This window comes from Anomaloglossus baeobatrachus, chromosome 11, assembly GCF_048569485.1.
Source record: "Anomaloglossus baeobatrachus isolate aAnoBae1 chromosome 11, aAnoBae1.hap1, whole genome shotgun sequence".
NCBI lineage: Eukaryota > Metazoa > Chordata > Amphibia > Anura > Aromobatidae > Anomaloglossus > Anomaloglossus baeobatrachus.
This window is the reverse complement of record NC_134363.1, coordinates 134,551,295-134,573,614: the sequence shown is the minus strand read 5'-3', so window position 1 is coordinate 134,573,614 and position 22,320 is coordinate 134,551,295. Positions and strand designations below refer to the sequence as shown.

General features: G+C 48.4%; 1 protein-coding gene across 1 annotated transcript in view; it reads right to left on the bottom strand.

The window, feature by feature from the left end:
• Positions 1 to 21,762, bottom strand: part of NPHP4 (nephrocystin 4) — a 355,418-nt gene extending 333,656 nt beyond the window's left edge. The window contains exons 1-2 of the mRNA XM_075328429.1: positions 21,729 to 21,762; positions 7,228 to 7,399 (exon numbers count right to left, since the gene is read on the bottom strand). Of these exons, the coding sequence (XP_075184544.1) occupies positions 7,228 to 7,362 (135 nt within the window). The 5' untranslated portion in view covers positions 7,363 to 7,399; positions 21,729 to 21,762. The remainder of the gene's footprint in view (positions 1 to 7,227; positions 7,400 to 21,728) is intronic.
• Positions 21,763 to 22,320: the final 558 nt, after the last annotated feature.

Below are 22,320 nucleotides of genomic sequence, written 5' to 3'. Positions count from 1 at the left end.
CACAGCTAAACACTGTGACCTTCTATTGCCAGAAACCACATGACTGTGTCACCTGTGATACACCCATGATAATGGGTAGCTACAGACAAGTATGACCCTGAGAACACTCATTTATGGTATTGGCGGATGTCTATACACATATCTGACCCTGAGAGTAGTCATTTATCGTACTGCCAATGCCCACAGACATGTCTGACCCTGAAAGCAGTCAATAATGGTGTCTGTGTGTGGTATTAAACCTGTATGAGCGTGAGACCACTCATACGTGGCACTTGTGGGTGCCAGTAGATATGTCTGATCGGGATAACAGTCATACATGGTGTTGGTTTATGCTCACGTCTGATTTTGAGAGCTCACATGTACATATACTGGCTGTGGGTGGCTGAAGACGTGTGACTGAGACCACTCATACACGGTGGTGCCTGTCGGTGCTGGTAGACATGTCTGATAGCGAGAGTAGTCATAAATGGTGCTGGCAGATACCCACAGCCATGTCTGATCCTGTGGGAGCTATAGACATGGTTGACCCTGAGACCACACATACATGACACCCGCTAATGCCCACAGACATGTCTGATCCTGTGGGAGCTGTAGACATGGTTGACTGAGACCACACATACATGGCACCCGCTGATGCCCACAGACATGTCTGATCCTGTGGGAGCTGTAGACATGGTTGACCCTGAGACCACACATACATGACACCCGCTAATGCCCACAGACATGTCTGATCCTGTGGGTAGCTGTAGACATGGTTGACCCTGAGACCACACATACATGACACCCGCTGATTCCCACAGACATGTCTAATCCTGTGGGTAGCTGTAGACATGGTTGACTCTGAGACCACACATACATGGCACCCGCTGGTGCCCACAGACATGTCTGATCCTGTGGGAGCTGTAGACATGGTTGACCCTGAGACCACACATACATGACACCCGCTAATGCCCACAGACATGTCTGATCCTGTGGGAAGTGTAGACATGGTTGACCCTGAGACCACACATACATGGCACCCGCTGATGCCCACAGACATGTCTGATCTTGTGGGAGCTGTAGACATGGTTGACCCTGAGACCACATATACATGGCACCCGCTGATGCCCACAGACATGTCTGATCCTGTGGGAGCTGTAGACATGGTTGACTGAGACCACACATACATGACACCCGCTAATGCCCACAGACATGTGTGATCCTGTGGGAGCTGTAGACATGGTTGACCCCGAGACCACACATACATGGCACCCGCTGATGCCCACAGACATGTCTGATCCTGTGGGAGCTGTAGACATGGTTGACCCTGAGACCACATATACATGGCACCCGCTGATGCCCACAGACATGTCTGATCCTGTGGGTAGCTGTAGACATGGTTGACCCTGAGACCACACATACATGGCACCCGCTGATGCCCACAGACATGTCTGATCTTGTGGGAGCTGTAGACATGGTTGACCCTGAGACCACACATACATGGCACCCGCTGATGCCCACAGACATGTCTGATCCTGTGGGAGCTGTAGACATGGTTGACTCTGAGACCACACATACATGGCACCCGCTGATGCCCACAGACATGTCTGATCCTGTGGGAGCTGTAGACATGGTTGACTGAGACCACACATACATGACACCCGCTAATGCCCACAGACATGTGTGAAATGCAAGGGTACCTCCATAATGCAGAGTCCAAACAAGCATGATCTGATCTCTGCCATCTTTATACGGCGTCCATTGTGGCCCCAGACTTAGTTCATGTGTATTATGCCTCTGAAGAACCCCAAGATCGCACGGATCCCTAGCGTGACTGTGTGCACAGAGCCTAAACCCTCTGCAGAATATTGCTCCATGAGTGATCATGGTGAACAAAAGAAGCATCTCTGCTACATCTAACCCTACACAGCAAGAAAAAAAAAAGCTATTAAGATGCTATATTAGGATAAGTAACGATAAAGCAGGGGGGCCGCGGGGGGTGCAGGTGTGGTGCAGACGTAGGTACCGCAGACGAGACACAGCAAGTGATGACTATGAGCTGAAGCAGCAATCTACAAGGGCACGAGGTGTGCGCTCCGCTCTCCCGCCGACAGCTGCGCAATCGCTGACATCACTGAACACAATGCCAGGCAATAAATCAATACAGCCAACACTGAGCTGCTGCAGCGTCTCTTCTCCTTATATGAGATGGAGGTTGGAAGTCTTGCATTCACTAGCCAGAAGTCATTTTCTTTTTATTCCTTATTCCTCTGTTTTGCTGTGGGTTTTGTCTTTTTTTCTTTAATGATCAAATACATTACTGTGATCGGCGTCCTAAAAATTACAAAAAATAAAATACCATGTATTGATAATAGGTGACTTCCAAGAGGAAGCAGCGAGAAGAATAATGGACTGGCCACTTGGATGTCCGCTTCACGACTCGGGTGTCCGCTTCACGACTCGGGTGTCCGCTTCACGACTCGGGTGTCCGCTTCACGACTCGGGTGTCCGCTTCACGACTCGGGTGTCCGCTTCACGACTCGGGTGTCCGCTTCACGACTCGGGTGTCCGCTTCACGACTCGGGTGTCCACTTCACGACTCGGGTGTCCACTTCACGACTCGGGTGTCCACTTCACGACTCGGGTGTCCACTTCACGACTCGGGTGTCCACTTCACGACTCGGGTGTCCACTTCACGACTCGGGTGTCCACTTCACGACTCGGGTGTCCACTTCACGACTCGGGTGTCCACTTCACGACTCGGGTGTCCACTTCACGACTCGGGTGTCCACTTCACGACTCGGGTGTCCACTTCACGACTCGGGTGTCCACTTCACGACTCGGGTGTCCACTTCACGACTCGGGTGTCCACTTCACGACTCAGGTGTCCACTTCATGAGCTAGATAGCCCCTTCATTACCTAGAAAGCCTGAAGCAGTTAAAAGATGTGCAAAAAGACTGAACATGTGCACATCAAGTCATTTTTATATTGCTGTGCTCATGTTCATAGTTTTTGTGGCTTTTTCAGGCAAGTTCCAGGCATAATCCCCCTGAAAAAGACATCCTGTGCACATGCCGTTTTGCTGAGAAGCTGTTGGAGAAGTTTTTCTTTTCCGTAAGACCTTTTGAACAATTTTGGGACAGTTTTTTTCCTGGAAAAAAGGGGAATAAAAATTTGCTAAAAAAAATTATTCTTACAAACAGTAAAGTGGATTTCCCAAGAACAAAGAGGAAGCTTTTTCCAAGCGACTTTGAGGAACAATTCAGCAAAGAAAATAAAATTCATTGTGAACATAACATTCAGATCAGTACAATTATGGTGAATCTAAACCTGTATACTTTCTATGTCAGTGGGTAAAAAAAAAAAAATTCTATGATATGGACATCAGAATGGACCCTTGGTCTCGATCGCTCACTCCACTTGCTGCTGTTAGAGGCCGGTGGTCGTTCCACACACTCGCACCGGACAAAGGATGTACCAGTATTTTATAGGTTGGTGTCATGAAGTGTGACGGGATCACTAGGGATAGGGGAGCCTAAACTGGCCCTCAAGCTAGGGGAACCCCAGATGAAACTTATTCCAAAGATACGTCTGAAGGTGATGATGTTTGTGCCGCCTTCCTTGCCCTAGCTCTTGAACAACCCTGGTCAAGTGGCCCCCCCTGACTCCGCCCAGGAGAGGGCTGGGAAAGGAGTCATTAATCCCACACAAATAAACAGACGGGGAAAAACCAAAACTAAAACTCACAGCAATCACTCACAGAGGCCTAGACAATATACCATCAGGAAGGGAGGAAATAATCAGACAGCAAAAGTATTTCCAAAACACATAGATATTTTGCTATCCTAAGTGTCACCAAAAGCAAAAAAGGGTAAAAAAAAAAAAAAAAAATGAGGATGGTGGAAGGAAACAAATCTCCCTCCACATTCTACCATAGAGGCAGGAAATATAAAAGTAACCCAGTAAATCATTTCCTATCACGGTGCTGATCTTAGAGGACAAGTGCACTGGTATATTGTTATCTGGCCGCGCTCCCCAAGGAGCACAATAAATCTTTGATAAGAGCCATTGAATGTTGATTGTTAATTTGTCCGGGAGCTTTGCATCACCAACTTGTTATATTTCCTGCCGCGTATAAGCCCGGGGTTTGTAAACTGTGCACTCACATTGTGAATTGATGGTACATAAATGCATCGTTAACGTATTCAGGATTAATGGAGGCCATTAATGAGCTTCAGAACTGGAGAGAGATGAGATGTAGATCACAAGGTCAAGAGTACGTGAGCGTCACCGCCGAGCGGTCACATAAGGTGAGGCGTCCTACAAACCTGCCCGAGCCAAGATGCCACCGAGACTAATGTATGGCCACTAGATCCAGGGGAAAACCGGAAAAGGTAAGTAGACCAATGATGCCCAGTGTGGACGTCCCATATGTGGGCGGTCATACAGAGAACAAATAACCTGTCACGATTCCGTTGTGCAGAACATTCTGTATTGTTCTGCAATGCTCTCCTGCAGAGCCGGTATATGTTGCCTATGGTGCAGAGCGTTTTGCAGGATAAATGCTGTGGTGGTTGTTTCACAGCTGGTCCTGGGAGGTGCTCACACAGATGCTTCTTGTTCCCAGTGATTGATCTGCCTCATTAGGGAGCGTGTTAGCTCAGGACGCCACCAGTCGTACTTCCTGGTTACAGTTGTGCTGTTGGCTCCCATGGTCCTCAGTGTTTAGATCTTGGTTTCTTGACTCCGGACTGCTGTTTACCCGTCTCTGCCTGTCCTCCCCTGCTTCTGTTGTGACTTCCTGGTTTCTGACCTCAGACTTCCTCCTGACCACGTCCCCTCCTGCTCCCTGTATCTTGTATGTAATCTCCTGGAACCCTGACCTTCAGCTTGTATTTCAACCTCATCTCTGTCTGTCCCCCCGTGTACTGTCATGCCCTCCTGATTTATGATCTCAGCCTGTCTGACTACCTCTCCATTTACTGCATACTAGTAGTGCCTAGCGCCACCTTGTGAAAGTCATCACATAATCTTAATCATCATGTTGACACTTTTCTTGAAAAAGTTTGCAAAATAATCGAAAAAAAAAACAAATTTGTAACTAGGTTTTTGGGCCCCATCCTAGAGCAGCATGATGTAGGGACAGAGACCCTGATTGCAGGGTTGTGTCACTTACTGGGCTGTCAAACTTTTTTCTTGTCTTTTCAGTAATTTTTGAAGGACGTCCAGTTCTAGGTAAAGTTACTGTTGTACCAAATTTAAGCCACTTCTTCATACCGTGTTTGTACCTTTCTACTGACTGATAACATTATACAATGAGATCCCTTTGCTGTGTTGTAAGCTGTTTACAGACCATGGGTTTTGCTGTAAAATAGAACTATGAAAAGGATTAGAAAGATCGTTTTAGAGCAGCTAAATTTTATATGGAGTTAATCAGAATCGCTGTAAGGCCTCCTTCACACATCCGTGCAAAAAAACAAACGTTTTGCATGGTCCGTGGTGTAAGTATGTATTTCCATCTGTGTATCCTTGTGTGCGCTGTTCGTGTGCTATCCATGTGACATCAGCATAGCATATGGACAGCATGAATTTCTATACTTATACAGGTGTCCATGGTGCTGCTGTGTCCGGTGCTGCTGCTGCTTCTGGTCCTCGGTGCAGTGCATATGCAATGAGCATAATGAGTGGGGGTCGGAAGCAAGTGACAGCAGCGGTGGAAACAGGCGAGTACAGAAAAGCATTTTATTTCACAGAAACGTGGTTTTCTTTGATATGTGTCACACGGATCACATCAGGGTGCTGTCCGTGTGACACCCGTGCTAACGGAGAAAAACAGACATGTCTATGTGCGGATCACACGGACACACGTATGCTCCACACGGACTGTGTGAAAACAGAAAGAAAAAGAAAGACAAAGAAAGAAATGTAAGAAAAAAAAGTCAAAGAGAAAGACAAAGAAGAAAAAAAAGAAAAAAGAAAAAAAAGAGAAGAACAAAGAGAGAAAAAAGATAAAAAGAAAGAAAAGAGAAAAAAAAAAAGAGACAGACAGAAACAAAAAAAAGAGAAAAAGAAAGAAGGAAAAGAAAGAAAGAAAGAAACGGAAAAATAAGAAAGTGAAAAAAAGAAAAAAAGGAAAAAAAAAGATGAAAAATAGAAAAAAAAAAGAGAAACAGAAAAAGAAAGAAAGGAAAAAAGGAAAAGAAAAGAAGGAAGGAAAAGAAAGAAAGAAAGAAAGAAAGAAAGTGAAAAAAGAAAAACAAGAAGAAAAAAAGATGAAAAAAAAAAGAGAAAGAGAAAAAGAAAGGAAAAGAAAGAAAGACAATAAGAGGTTACACAGCAATGCCGCAGTCTCCAAATTAGCGACCAAATGTGAATGTCATCGCTGACTCAAGGGGGCTTTACACACTACGACATCGCTAATGCGGAGTCGTTGGGGTCACGGATTTTGTGACGCACATCCGGCCGCATTAGCGATGTTGTTGCGTGTGACACCGATGAGCGATTTTGCATCGTTGCAAAAACGTGCAATATCACTCATTCGGTGACATGGGGGTCCATTCTCAAATATCATTACTGCAGCAGTAACGAAGTTGTTCCTCGTTCCTGCGGCAGCACACATCGCTCCGTGTGACGCCGCAGGAACGAGGAACCTCTCCTTACCTGCCTCCCGGCTGCTATGCGGAAGGAAGGAGGTGGGCGGGATGTTATGTCCCGCTCATCTCTGCCTCTCCGCTTCTATTGGGCGGCGGTTCAGTGACTCTGCTGTGACATCACTGTGACGCTGAACGGACCGCCCTCTTAGAAAAGAGGGGATTCACTGGTCACAGCGACGTCGCCGGGCAGGTAAGTAGTGTGACGGCTCTGGGCGATGTTGTGCGGCACGGGCAGCGATTTGCCCGTGTCGCACAACAGATGGGGGCGGGTACCCACGCTAGCGATATCGGGACCGATATCGCAGCGTGTAAAGCAGCCTTCAGTGTAGGGTTTAGTTCAGTTTATCCTCCCAGCTCAGCAGCAGCGCCCGGTTTATCCCCTCCAGCCCCACCGGCAGTGATCAGAGCAGCTGCGTTCACGATCCACCACCAATCCATCCACCCGGGGCCCTGCCAAGCACCGGGACCACTGGCATAGCATGGACAGGAATATTGGCAGCATAATAATGTCAATGAGCATCTTATCATCCAGTGCTAGCATATTCCTCAGCTACAAAGTACATGACATGCGGCCCCCCCACCCGCACAGCTCACCTGTCGGCTGGGGACCCCTTCCAGCGTGCCGAGGAGGATCTGAAAGCCAAATGTGCCCCCCGCGCTGAGCTTCCATCTCTGCACGTGCTGCGGTATCACCCGATTTTGGGTAAAGATGGTCTCCCACTTTGTCATCTTGTTTCCTGTGACTCTTTTTTGTTTTATAGATGACCTTAAAGAAAAAAAATGGAATTATATGAAATACTTATAATATAGATTTTAGCTGGGGCATGGCTAATGATTCAGGGTCTGGTGGACAATACCTACAGGGGACACAATGGCTACAATTTGGGCAGTATGGAAGGATTAAAGTCCTTTTAATTCACCAATATATTTTCTACCAAGAAATGTGATCTAGAAAATCTGAATGGGGCCGCTGCCTGTGCTTTACACTGCAGCGCGTCTTCTACTATATGGCTAGTGTGTATTAAGTCAGCATTTAGCCACTTACTTCATATTTAGACCTTGTAGCCATAAAGGATATTATGGTAAATGCTTCATAAAAGAGGTTCTGAGATCATCATCATCTTTAAGGTTTGGAACTGAAGGGTTAATATGACGGCGTGTCCAAGAAGGAGCGTGTCCTTTTTCTATCCCGGCTGGTTAACGGGAGTAATATCTTCATTGTCTACTCTGATGACATCACTAAATCTCATAATCCCTTGGAATTGGTAAGGGAACAGTTGGTGACCATAGATCTAATGACTATTACTACAAAGCTGAAAAGACGCGATTGACCCCTGGGGGGAGCAACACGAACGATAAAGAGCAAAATAAACCCGAGCGTCGCCAGGAAAATGAAATATCCAGGACAGCGTCCATCAGGACAAGAGGATGTCAGAGGGGCACAAGCTGAGAACAGCAAGAGCCCACGGCCTGACCGGGGAAACAAACTGCGGGGGTCCGGGGGTACGAGCTGCAGGAGCCCAGGGGTACGAGCTGCAGGAGCCCAGGGGTACGAGCTGCAGGAGCCCAGGGGTACGAGCTGCAGGAGCCCAGGGGTACGAGCTGCAGGAGCCCAGGGGTACGAGCTGCAGGAGCCAAGGGGTACGAGCTGCAAGATCCCGGGGGTACGAGCTGCAGGAGTCGGGGGTACGAGCTGCAGGAGTCGGGGGTACGAGCTGCAGGAGTCGGGGGTACGAGCTGCAGGAGTCCAGGGGTACGAGCTGCAGGAGCCCAGGGGTACGAGATGCAGGAGCCCAGGGGGTACGAGATGCAGGAACCCGGGGAGTACGAGATGCAGGAGCCCGGGGGGGACGAGATGCAGGAGCCCGGGGGGGACGAGATGCAGGAGCCCGGGGGGGACGAGATGCAGGAGCCCGGGGGGGACGAGATGCAGGAGCCCGGGGGGGACGAGATGCAGGAGCCCGGGGGGGACGAGATGCAGGAGCCCGGGGGGGACGAGATGCAGGAGCCCGGGGGGGACGAGATGCAGGAGCCCGGGGGGGACGAGATGCAGGAGCCCGGGGGGGACGAGATGCAGGAGCCCGGGGGGGACGAGATGCAGGAGCCCGGGGGGGACGAGATGCAGGAGCCCGGGGGGGACGAGATGCAGGAGCCCGGGGGGTACGAGATGCAGGTGTCAGGGGAACGAGCTGCAGGAGTCGGGGGTACGAGCTGCAGGAACCGGGGGTACAAGCTGCAGGGGTCCAGGGGTACGAGCTGTAGGAGTCGGGGGTACGAGCTGCATGAGCCCAAGGAAAGGAGCTGCGGGAGCCCGGGGAGTACAAGCTGCGGGAGTCCAGGAATACCAGCTGCAGGAGCCCGGGGAGTACGAGCTGCGGGGGCCCGGGGAGTACGAGCTGCGGGGGCCCGGGGAGTACGAGCTGCGGGGGCCCGGGGAGTACGAGCTGCGGGGGCCCGGGGAGTACGAGCTGCGGGGGCCCGGGGAGTACGAGCTGCGGGGGCCCGGGGAGTACGAGCTGCGGGGGCCCGGGGAGTACGAGCTGCGGGGGCCCGGGGAGTACGAGCTGCGGGGGCCCGGGGAGTACGAGCTGCGGGGGCCCGGGGAGTACGAGCTGCGGGAGTCCAGGAATACCAGCTGCATGAGCCTGGGGAGTACGAGCTGCGGGGGCCCGAGGAGTACGAGCTGCAGGACACCCGAGGAAAAGAGCTACAGGAACCCTGGGGATAAGAGCTATGGGACCCCTGGGATAAAAACTACAGGACCTCCGGGGATAAGAGCTATGGGATCTACGGAGATAAGAGCTGCGGGACCCCCTTGATGCAAGCTGTGATATCCCTGGGATACGAGCTACAGGACCCCCTAGATACGAACTGCAGGACCCAATGGATACAAGCTGCGTGACCCCGGGAACACAAGCTGTGGGACTCCCGGGGATAAGAGCTGTGGGACCCCCTTAATACAAGCTGCGATACCCCTGGGATACGAGCTGCGGAAACCCCTGGATACGAGCTGCAGGACCCCGGGAATATGAGCTGCGGGTGCCCCGGGGATACGATATATATTGTCATTAGGAAGTGTTTACAAACATCGACTGTCATGGTGGCATCAGGATCTGTGGACACTACAGATTCTGGAACCATGCCTGCTAATTTCTCTACTAATTTCTCTGATGTCTGTGATCAGCACAGGCAGACTTAGGCGTTGACCAAAAGACTTGTAGTTCGTAGGCAGGCTAGCAAGAGTCAATCTCTGCTAGTCTGCTTGTTAGTCTCTTTTGATCACATGTTGTGGGGGAGCCAGTCACATTTGCTCCACTCCAATATATGCTGGCTGGATACTTCCTTTAATGCCAGCTATAGCTTCTCCATACTATTCTAATGAGGTTTTGTGACCTAGACTTACAGGTGGTAGTAGTAATTAGTTCCTGTGAGCGGTTGTGGTGCTAACCCTTGTTGTCCTTTTGTTGCTGCCTTACTTCTCTTGCTTTTCTCCTTAGTCACTTACTGTTTGTTTCTCTGAGTTTGCAGTATGTCTAAGTTTTGGGTTCCCCCTATCTGTTTTGATGTGTTGCCATCACACTCCTGCCCCTTCTTTCCCTGGGGGGTGGGAACAGTTAAGTTCAGGTCAGGAGAATAGGAAGGCACAGGACTCATGCATCTCCACCATCAGAGGTAATCCGGAGGTTAGGGATGGCCTAGGGTCTCCTAATGTGAGAGACAGTATACGAGCCCACTGTCCCTCCCTATCCTATAGTCACATTGTGACACATATGTATAGTGAGTGCATAGACTTTGAGTTTGAAGTCAGAAATTCAGAATGTGTTCAAAATTGTACTAAAAAATGGACTCAGAGTCTCTCCTTTACGTCTGCTGCTGGCTATATTGGCATGCCTTCTAGTCATTTTGGATAGGCCTTTCTGCATATCTTTTCCCAGTTTGAGAGTCAGAATGTTTTAAAAATTGTCCCAAAATGTATTCAGAGGCCCGCCTCTCTGTCTCTTCCAGGGGGTATCCAAGTGCCTTCTTCTAATTTTTAGCAGTCTTTGCACTTAGTGCATAGGCTTTATTACTGTAGGGCAAGCTGCAGGATAACAGATAGTTTACCATTATAGGCATATAGGCAAGGTTTCATCCCTTACAGTCCTTGCTGCTGCAACTTAAAACCGAAAGAAGTTTTCCGGCTTACATGTATTAGATTATACACCGACTTACACACCACCCCAGCCGGGCCGCGTCCTCCCCCGGGAATCCACGTGTGCTGCTGCCTCCTTCCCCTCCCGGCCTTGTACATACAGCACAGGGTTCCCAGGAGTGCACCTAAGACCTCCTCTTAAAAGGCCAGGGTGCCATTTCCAGGAAATATTCTCAGCCTGTGGCTGAGAGGCAGTGAATTTAAGGCAACCTCCCATTAGGGGAGGTGGCTGTACAACACCTTGTGTTAGTCAGTGTTCTGTGTGTCTAGCTAGTTGTCAGGTCCCGTTATTATCCCTATGTATGTTATCCTGTACCTGCCTTCCCATACCTGTCTGTTCCTGCTGTGCCCACCATTCCTCCCCGTACCCGCATGTCCAGCTTGCCTCAGCCATCCCACCTGTATCTGAGTTCATCTGTCCCGGGAGTCAGCTACCAGGAGGGCAAAACAAAGTGCTCCTGCGCAGGACCGCAATGCCGCTAGTGTCTATAGCGTGATGCACATGAGCCTCAGAAGAAGGAGGACAGTGATCGCCGTAGAGAGGAGGCTCCGAACCAAGAGCAGCGACACCCATTGGACTAGAATTACCCCTAGTTGAGTATTATAAAGCCCTGTACGCACAGTGCGTTGCAAGGACAAGAACGCACCAAAAACGCATGTGTTTTTTGGGTGCGTTTTTCGCTGTAGAAACAAATCTGCAGTGTGTGAACATAGCCTAAAAGAGCGGCCTGTGAAACAATCTCTATCTGAAAACTCTTTGTTGCCTATAGCAACCAATTAGACATTAGCATATTATTTTGTTTTTTTTAACCATATTATTTCTTGACTCAAATATCTCTAAGCCGAGGCCTAACTCCTTCCTGACATTCGGGATGTCAGTTGTATAAACACAGGCCCAGGAGGTGAGCCTGCGCCAAACACAGTGGGTGCCAGCTGTGTAATACAGCCGTCACCATCCTCAAAAAGACCAGAGCTGACGCCATCCGCTGCCGTTTGACCCCACGTCTGTCAGCATCAGACAGCGGCATATAAGGGGTGTGATTGGTCTGGTCTACCTATTCTTGTGCTCATTATGGTGATCACATGTGCCAATAGGTTGCCATGGCAATTGAGGGTCTACTAAAGACCCCTGTTGTTGCCATGTTTGTACCCCTTTAAAACTTGTAGCATGGCCTCATAGGAGAGCACAGATTTGAAAAAGTATATAGGATTACTGTATCTGGAAATGCAGTGTGTGTGAGAGGGTCAGACACCTCCTGTTTAAATTATATAGTAGGGATTCACAAAGCCTATGCAAGAATTGGCAAAAATTAGAAGAGGGACGCTGATACACCCTCACACATATTCTGTAAAAATTGTTAGGTACTGGTACTCCTACACTGATAAAGGCTAAGCACTAAGTGCAAGAGCTGCCAAAACGTAGGAGGGACTGCAATACCCCCTGGAAGACACGTAGAGGAGGGCCTCAGACAATATTTTTGGCCATTTTTAAAGGAGTAGGACCCCAAGACAGATGCAAGCCTCAAGGGGGACTAAAAAAAGAAAAACTTAAAAAAAATAAACATTTCAATCAACCACCTTTTTCGCTATACGAGGATAATTAAAATAAATATTTAGAATCACCACGTCCGCAAGAGTCCTATCTACGAAATTATACAATACGTTAACCTGTATGGTAAATGCCATTGAAAAAAAAAAATAAAAGGGCATTGCTGCTTTTTGATCATCGCACCTTGTGATCTAGTGACCTGAAGAATCATGCTGATGGGTCACTTTCACCGTCCAATGATCAGCGTAAAGCGAAAACCCCAAAATGTGGGGTTTTTTTTACTTTTTTCACCATTTTGAAACAATATTGTGTGATGTTACCTGTCCCTCTCACTTCAGAGCAGCGCTCACAATCTGTATATGTACACTCCCTGCCTAGGAAGATATAACACATGTTTGGTACCATCACGTCTGCAATAGTCCGATCTTAGAAAACATCAGGGGACGGGTACACTCCCTAATACTTACAGTATGGGCCTGATGCATGGCTAGTCCAAATTCTGCCCTCTCTAATCATACTAGCAAGGACAGCACACAGGCTCTTCAGAGGCCCTGATCCAGCTTCAGAGCAGCGCTCACAAGCTGTATAAACAGTGTGCAAACACGTGCTCTTTGCTATGGAAACCGACCACTTCTGAGGTGGCCTGTAACCAAGGCAACGAGTTATAAACTTTAAAATCCTGCCATTTTTAAAAAATATTTAATAAGTAAATTACAGAATTGCTTGTTTTTAGAAGAACCTTGTAATTTTAACCATTTACAAACACACGACAAGCCCTTTAAAGGGGAAAAAGTATCATCCGCAGGTCTCTCCTCCTGGCTTATACCTACTTGGTCTAATTGACAGGTCTCAGGGATGGAAGGATGAATAGATAGATAAATAGATATAGATAGATAGATAGATAGATAGAGGGATAGATGGATAGATAGATAGATAGATAGATAGATAGATAGATAGAGGGATAGAGGGATAGATAGATAGCCCACCAGAAATTCAAGCTGCAATGGTTAAACTGTTCAACATTGTGCTGAGTGCTGGTTACTTCCCTCGTACCTGGAACCAAGGACTCATTACACCGATCCACAAGAGTGGGGACAGGTATGACCCTGCCAACTACAGAGGCATATGTGTCAGCAGTAACTTGGGAAAACTGTTCAACAGCATCCTAAACAAAAGGATCATCAGTTTCCTTACCGAGCACAATGTCCTGAGCAAAAGCCAAGCAGGGTTCGTGCCAAACCACCGCAGCACGGACCACATCTACACCCTGCACAGTCTCATTCAGAGCCACGTCCACAATACAAAGCATGGGAAGATATACGCCTGCTTTGTAGACTTTAAAAAGGCCTTTGACTCAGTGTGGCACTCGGGCTTGTTCTTGAAACTGCTGGAAAGCAGAATAGGAGGAAAGACCAACAATGTCATCAAAAGCTCCTACACTGAGAACCTCTGCAGCGTGAGTGTGAACGGTAGAAGAACGGCCTATTTCCAGCAGAGCCGAGGAGTCAGACAGGGCTGCAGCCTAAGTCCAACGCTCTTCAATATTTACATCAATGAGCGGCTACTGCTCTAGAATCTTCACCTGCTCCAGGTCTCACACTCCATGACGCCCAGGTGAAATTCTTGCTCTATGCAGATGACCTACTGCTGGTGTCACCAACCGAGAAAGGTCTCCAAGACAACCTACAAATCTTGGAGAAATTCAGCTCCACATGGGCACTACCCATCTAATCTAAAGAAAACCAACATCATAAGGGACTAAATGAGTCGATTAGCTACTCATCCTTCCTTTAGAATGGAGGGATTTAGTGGTTTTAGGCTCTCTTTTTGGATTACTCCTGAATGAACAACATTGCACATAAATAGTATATGCGGATAGTTATCCGTGGCAGTCTTTTACCTCTCTGTATAGATGTCATGTCCCCTTTCCTTTCAGTGTTTTAGATTATTATATATATTCCTCTCTTTTTTATAACGTCTTCAATTGCCCATCAATAATATTGCCTGTTTCTTTTTTAGGCTAATCTGTGACTTTTCCTTATGATTCATGGAGCGGTATGGGAGGGAAGAACAAGAAGGATATCCTCATATGACATATAAGCCTCCTATCTTACCTCTCCAGTTGGATTTATGGACTTTTTTCGCATTGATTTCTTTGCCACCCTTGGAGCCTTCTGGTACATCGATCCCCGGTTGTGTCTGTGCGCGTGCGGGGCCCGTCTCGCCGTGCCCGGTGTCATTCCTGCCGTCTATACGCTGCGCGCATGCGCGGGAGCCATGGTGATGCGTCCCCGCTCCCGCGCATGCGCTGTTTCAGCGTGACGGCGCGGTGACGCTTGGGCTCGGCGACGGCGACCTGCGCATGCGCCGACACGTCACTTCCGGGGAATCCCGGCTCACAAGGGCGCGCATTTATAAACCGGCAATTGGTGGGCATGTTGTACAGCACCTTTTCCCCTGATGAAGATTAAGAAAATCGCTATTGAAACGTGCGTTGGGCTGGTATGAGGATGCTCTGAGACCTTATATGTATTTAACATGAGCCGGTCACCTTGGGCTCCGTGTCCCCCTCCTTATCCAATGTGTTGATCCCATAACCATCCACCTGAGCCCCTTCTGGGTAAACTCCACTTGTATTTGTGCATGCTTATTTCTGTACCCTAATCCAGTTTCTATATCCTCCACGTTCATGTTCACAGACATCATACGTGGGTGGGGATACCTTTTGGGGGTATTTTGATGTTGTTATCCGGTGTGGTAACCCTCTGAGATAGCCATCTGGGCACCTTGTGATACCATTGGCCTGACCAGGCATGAATATTGAATTGTATATTTGTACATTTACTCATTTGTGCCCTGATTTAGGCATCTCATCCCCCATGTTCAAGCTTGCATATGATATATGTGTCTTGGGATACAGAGGGTCATAGGACATTGTCATTTTCTATTGGTCTCTGTTTTTTAAAATGTTTTTATTTCACAATGAATTGTCACCTGTCATAATAAACTATTGTTACATTTTTGCACTTTAAAAGCTTGCCGTTCTCTTTCTCCTCATTATGCATTTAAGCTTGTGCAGCAGGTGGGCCATTAAAAATAATTGGACCCCCTGCGATATTGGTCTGGTTTTGTGGAGTTTTCTTCTAATCTACTTTTTTGCTGTGTTTTTCACAGATCTTCCCTCCTCAACCGACATGAATTTTAGGGCCAGGGATAACAACTGGCTCTCTCAAATTGATGGTGTATTGTCGACTAATGGTGACGAGGGCAGGGGAAACATTGATATCTGTTCAGATGACGTAATGATTGCCAAATACAAGGAGTTATCCAAAAAACGTACTAAACTATGGTGGAACCGGGCCTTTTTGGGTAAATACCTTGAAAAGGGCCTGGTTCCACGGGGACTCAGAATCCAAGTATTCCCCTCTTTTGCTTTAGAAGAGGAGAATTTTAAAAGCAGGTGGGAGGAGTTAGCCCAGGAATGTTCAAAGGGATTCCTTGGTTTGCTGAGCGAGCATAATTCTACCACTCTTACCACGATAGAGGCAGAACTCGAGTCTCTTGAGAAGACAATAAATGAGAAATGTACTTCCGGGACCATCACTCGGTTTAAAATTGAGATGGAACAGGAGTTGGAGAAATGGGAGAAGGAAATTAAAACATACAAACTTAAAAAACTTCATAGGGACATCACTGATTATTCCACGAAAAAGGCCTACAGGTGGAAAGGCGAAAACACCAGGGGACGCAATTATGCACGCTCTGGCAAAAATCAACGCCAGAGATCTGCGTCCCTAGTGTCCCATACATCCGCTGATGGGTCCTCCTCTGGAGCATCGGAGGGTGCGTCATCTGTTGCTGAAACTGTCGGAGCCAGGGTCAAGCAAAGGAATCGCCAACCCGGAGCATATAGCAAGACCAAGAAGACTGACAAGAAATTGCAGGTAATAAACCTATCAGCACGCACCCTCTCCGATGCTCAGGTGGAGGTACTGTCACGAGGTTTGACCTTTTCCCCCTCCAACTCATTCCATCTCTTTACAGCTCTGAAAGACGTTAATTTGTTTGCTCGCAAACTAATTTTAAAAAAACTCTTTCACAAGCGGGATAACACTTCGGCGAGTCAAGCGGAAAGGGATGCTATTCAAAATTTGGAAGATCTCCTCCAGGAGCAGGAACACACTTCTGCAGGTACGTTCCCTCAGTCTCTCATGCCAAAATCCACGAGGTTCCCCCCCTTGTCTTTGAGCCCAGCCGTCGAAATTTTTACTAGGTTGGTCAGCGAGGATTTTAGGCGGATCCCCACTAGACGTAGGGGTGACAACCTGACCCATATTCAGCGGACGGCCCTCATGGAACTGCAGAGCTATGAGGATATAGTCATCAAACAAGCAGACAAGGGGGGTAACATCGTGGTTCTTTCCCACGAGAAATATGAACGTGAGGTCCTAAGGCAGTTGCGTGATAGAGGAACGTACAGCAGACTCCCTAGTAGTCCCCTGGCCGGATTTTCCAGGGACCTCGCTGCGATTCTGACACGGGCACATGAGGAGGGAATTATCACCAAAAAAATGTTGGAAGGCTTATGTATAAAATACCCTAAAACGCCTACATTTTACGTCCTGCCTAAGATCCATAAAGATGCTGTCAACCCGCCTGGGCGTCCTATCGTGTCCGGCATAGAGGGTCTGTGTGAACCTATATGTCGATTTATAGACTATTATTTGAAACCTATAGTAGAGACACTACCCTCTTATGTCCGTGACACGACGGACGTCCTGGGGCGCATTGACGGCATCTTTATGGAGGACGATATGCTGATGGTTACGGCGGATGTCGAGGGTCTGTATACCTGTATAGCCCACGAGGATGGACTTAGGGCGGTGCGCTTCTTTCTTGAAGTGTCCGGTCGGGGTGGCGCTATGGGCGATTTGATCTTAGAGTTGCTCGGTTTCGCCCTGTCACACAATTATTTTGTTTTCAAGGATATTTTCTATTTACAGCGGCGTGGCACTGCCATGGGCGCGGCTTGTGCGCCTTCATACGCCGGCCTCTTTCTGGGATACTGGGAGAGGCTGGTTTTTGGTGATGGGGGCGTGGAGGCCGTTGCCCATGTGCAGTGCTGGCTTAGATATATAGATGACATTCTTTTTGTGTGGCAGGGCCCAGCCGAGCAACTCGATCGATTCATGCGGCAACTTAATTCTAACAAATTTAACATCAAATTAACTTATAAAAGTAGCAATTACGAGATTGACTTCTTGGATATTAAAATCCAAATTGACAATCAGAGGTCAGTCCAGACGGACGTACATCGTAAAGACACGTCCGTCAACGCATTGCTACATGCCACATCCGCCCACAATCCACCTGTTATACGCGCCATCCCGACGGGGCAATTTTTGAGAATGAGACGCATCTGCTCCTCAGACACCTCCTTTGAGGCACAGGCAGCAGACCTCCGAGACCGCTTCCTTGATAGAGGATACAGCAAGAGGTGTATACAACGCGGCTATAATAGGGCTAAAAAAACCCCTCGGATACAATTATTGAAATATGCCCCAAAAGACACAAATAGGTCAGATCCCGCAGTGGGGTTCATTGGAACGTTCAGCCAGGAGTGGACTACTATGCGAGATATTATGAAGAGACATTGGCCCGTGTTATTCACGGACCCAGTCCTGGCGGAAACTCTTCCTAAAAATCCCTTGATGACCCCGAGGAGGGCTAGAAACCTAAAAGATCACTTGGTGAGGAGCCATTACGTTCCTCCCAAGTCGAATATCTTTGGTTCGAGAAACCCACTATGTGGTTGCTACCCTTGCGGCCATTGTGCAGCATGTAGCAACATTATTCGTAGTACATCTTTTTCTTCCTCGGATGGCCGCAACACATTTACCATCAAGCAATACATCACGTGTGGTACTACACACGTGGTGTATTTCGCGACATGCACATGTCCTCTGACCTATGTCGGCCTCACCTCAAGGGAGTTGCGCATTAGGGTCAGAGAGCATGTGAGGGACATCTCTGCGGCCGCTTCGGCAATGGATATCACCCTCTTGAAAACTCTACCCAGGCATTTCAGGTTACACCACTCCTGTGACCCCTCTCAGTTAAAAGTTAGGGGCATTGATGCCATAGATGGGGGTATCAGGGGTGGTGACCTGAAAAAACGCCTGGCCCAGTGCGAAGCAAAGTGGATTTCGGTCTTGGACACATTGGTCCCTAAGGGACTAAATGAGTCGATTAGCTACTCATCCTTCCTTTAGAATGGAGGGATTTAGTGGTTTTAGGCTCTCTTTTTGGATTACTCCTGAATGAACAACATTGCACATAAATAGTATATGCGGATAGTTATCCGTGGCAGTCTTTTACCTCTCTGTATAGATGTCATGTCCCCTTTCCTTTCAGTGTTTTAGATTATTATATATATTCCTCTCTTTTTTATAACGTCTTCAATTGCCCATCAATAATATTGCCTGTTTCTTTTTTAGGCTAATCTGTGACTTTTCCTTATGATTCATGGAGCGGTATGGGAGGGAAGAACAAGAAGGATATCCTCATATGACATATAAGCCTCCTATCTTACCTCTCCAGTTGGATTTATGGACTTTTTTCGCATTGATTTCTTTGCCACCCTTGGAGCCTTCTGGTACATCGATCCCCGGTTGTGTCTGTGCGCGTGCGGGGCCCGTCTCGCCGTGCCCGGTGTCATTCCTGCCGTCTATACGCTGCGCGCATGCGCGGGAGCCATGGTGATGCGTCCCCGCTCCCGCGCATGCGCTGTTTCAGCGTGACGGCGCGGTGACGCTTGGGCTCGGCGACGGCGACCTGCGCATGCGCCGACACGTCACTTCCGGGGAATCCCGGCTCACAAGGGCGCGCATTTATAAACCGGCAATTGGTGGGCATGTTGTACAGCACCTTTTCCCCTGATGAAGATTAAGAAAATCGCTATTGAAACGTGCGTTGGGCTGGTATGAGGATGCTCTGAGACCTTATATGTATTTAACATGAGCCGGTCACCTTGGGCTCCGTGTCCCCCTCCTTATCCAATGTGTTGATCCCATAACCATCCACCTGAGCCCCTTCTGGGTAAACTCCACTTGTATTTGTGCATGCTTATTTCTGTACCCTAATCCAGTTTCTATATCCTCCATGTTCATGTTCACAGACATCATACGTGGGTGGGGATACCTTTTGGGGGTATTTTGATGTTGTTATCCGGTGTGGTAACCCTCTGAGATAGCCATCTGGGCACCTTGTGATACCATTGGCCTGACCAGGCATGAATATTGAATTGTATATTTGTACATTTACTCATTTGTGCCCTGATTTAGGCATCTCATCCCCCATGTTCAAGCTTGCATATGATATCTGTGTCTTGGGATACAGAGGGTCATAGGACATTGTCATTTTCTATTGGTCTCTGTTTTTTAAAATGTTTTTATTTCACAATGAATTGTCACCTGTCATAATAAACTATTGTTACATTTTTGCACTTTAAAAGCTTGCCGTTCTCTTTCTCATCATGGTGTTCCAGAAGAGAAAAAGAAGATTTGACCAGCATCCTTCATTTGTCCTAAACGGCTGCACTCTAACAGGAACAGACAAATACACCTACTTGGGCCTGGAAATTCACCAGTCAGGGAGCTTCAAACAAGCCATAGAGACCCTGAAAAACAAGGCCTGCAAAACCTTTTATGCCATCCGAAGGAAATTGATCATCTGAAGCCACCAGTGAGGGTCTGGCTAAAAATCTTCGATTCCATCATTGCCCCAATCCTCCTGTATGGCAGCGAAGTCTGGGGCCCTCACACTTACCCAGATTGGTCAAGGTGGGATTCCAGCCCAACAGAAATATTCCACCTGGAATTCTGTAAGCACCTTCTCCAGGTCCATCGAAGCACCTCCAACAGCGCCTGTCGAGCCGAGCTGGGCAGATTCCCTCTACACCTAGCAGCTCTGAAGAGGTCACTATCATTTCAGGCTCACCTACAGAGTAGCAATCCAAGCTCCCATCACCACAAAGCTCTGATATATATACGTGGGCCAGATGAACCAGGACCCCTGGCACAGCTCTCCCAAACCCAACTGGACAAAATAACCAATCACAGCAGCCTGACAAGAACCAGAATCAGGAAGATGGTAGACGAGGGCCAGGAGAGGTATGTCAGTGACTGGAGGACCGACATCAACACCTCACAGAAACTGACCACGTACCAGAGACTACAGAGAGACTACAGACTGGCCCCATATCTGGAGAAACTCCCGGACCCCAGAGACCGCAGGACCCTGAGCCGATATAGACTCAGTGCCCACAGTCTAGCCATCGAATCCGGCCGACACAAGCAGAGCTACAAGCCCAGGGAGGACAGACTGTGCCAACACTGTGACCTGGAGGCCCTGGAGGATGAAACCCACCTCCTGCTACACTGCACCAAGTACTCAGCAGTGAGGGACACTCACTTCAGGAGACTCTCCCATCTCTTCCCGGATTTCAGCTCCATGAAGGAGGAAGAGAAAATATATATCCTGCTGGGGGAAGAAGAGAGCGCAGTGGAGATAGCAGCGCAGTATGTGAGCGAATGTCATAGACTTCGAGAAAGAGAACTATGATAAGTCATGGACTTCCATAGCCCCCCATCCCAGATGTGGCCCCCCAGACCCCACCCTGGATATGCCCCAACCACCGTTACTACAGTCCCCACCGTGGATATGCCCCATCATAAGCCATGGACTTCCATAGCCCCCAACATCCCCACCCTGGATATGCCCCATCATAAGCCATGGACTTCCATAGCCCCCATCCTAGAAGTGCCCCCACAGTCCCCACCCTGGATGTGCCCCATCCATCCTTCCTACAGTCCCCACCCTGGATATGCCCCATCATAAGCCATGGACTTCCATAGCCCCCACCCTAGAAGTGCCCCCACAGTCCCCACCCTGGATATGCCCCATCATAAGCCATGGACTTCCATAGCCCGCACCCTAGAAGTGCCCCCACAGTCCCCACCGTGGATATGCCCCAACCACCGTTACTACAGTCCCCACCCTGGACATGCCCCATCATAAGCCATGGACTTCCATAGCCCCCACCCTAGATGTGCCCCATCCATCCTTCCTACAGTCCCCAATGTACACCTGCTTTGGCAAAACTAATTTGTATTTGGTCCTGCCAATAAAGCTTATTTGATTTGATTTGATTTGATAGATCGCTCTTGTCTATACATTGCTGTACTACATCCTGGAGACTGCACCTATCATCCCCTTGAGGAACTACAAGTCCCAGCTTCCACAGCACCCCTCCGTCCCCCTTCCCTGCCTCTCTGCACCCCGCAGACCACTCACCTCCTTTCTTCAGCTCCAAGCTGCCATCTTCCATGTCAGTATACGTTTGAGATAAACCATGTCCGGCTATGGGGGGATTCCGATCCTGAATACCTGTGTTTTCTGATGCAATGCGCCGAGTCATGTTTCAGTTGCCTTGTTCTCATGCTGGACCCTCACTTACATTTGATCAGCTCCCATAATATAAGCAAATCTGAATGACAATCACTTGAGTCATATCTGATTACAAACTACCCCCTATTAAAAGGTTGAATGGTTTCGTCTCTCATACAGCGTCTGTTACCATGGTTACTAAACCCTCTCTCGTGACTGGACGCCTATTACATGGCTGTTGTTGGTGCCTAGAGCTCACACGCCGGCTGTGGAGGCAGACACACCAGTCAGAGCTGTGTAAACAGAGCAAGAACATAGCGAGGAGCCCGGCTCCTGGGCACAAAAGCTGGCTGCATTACAAAGGACTCGTACTACATTTCCCATCATGCTTTTCCATGGTTTTCTATTACCAAGGATTCTGGGAGTTGTAGTTATTTGATCAGCTCCATACCTGCTGCAACAAAATATGTAATTACAAGCGCACTGTGACTACATTTCC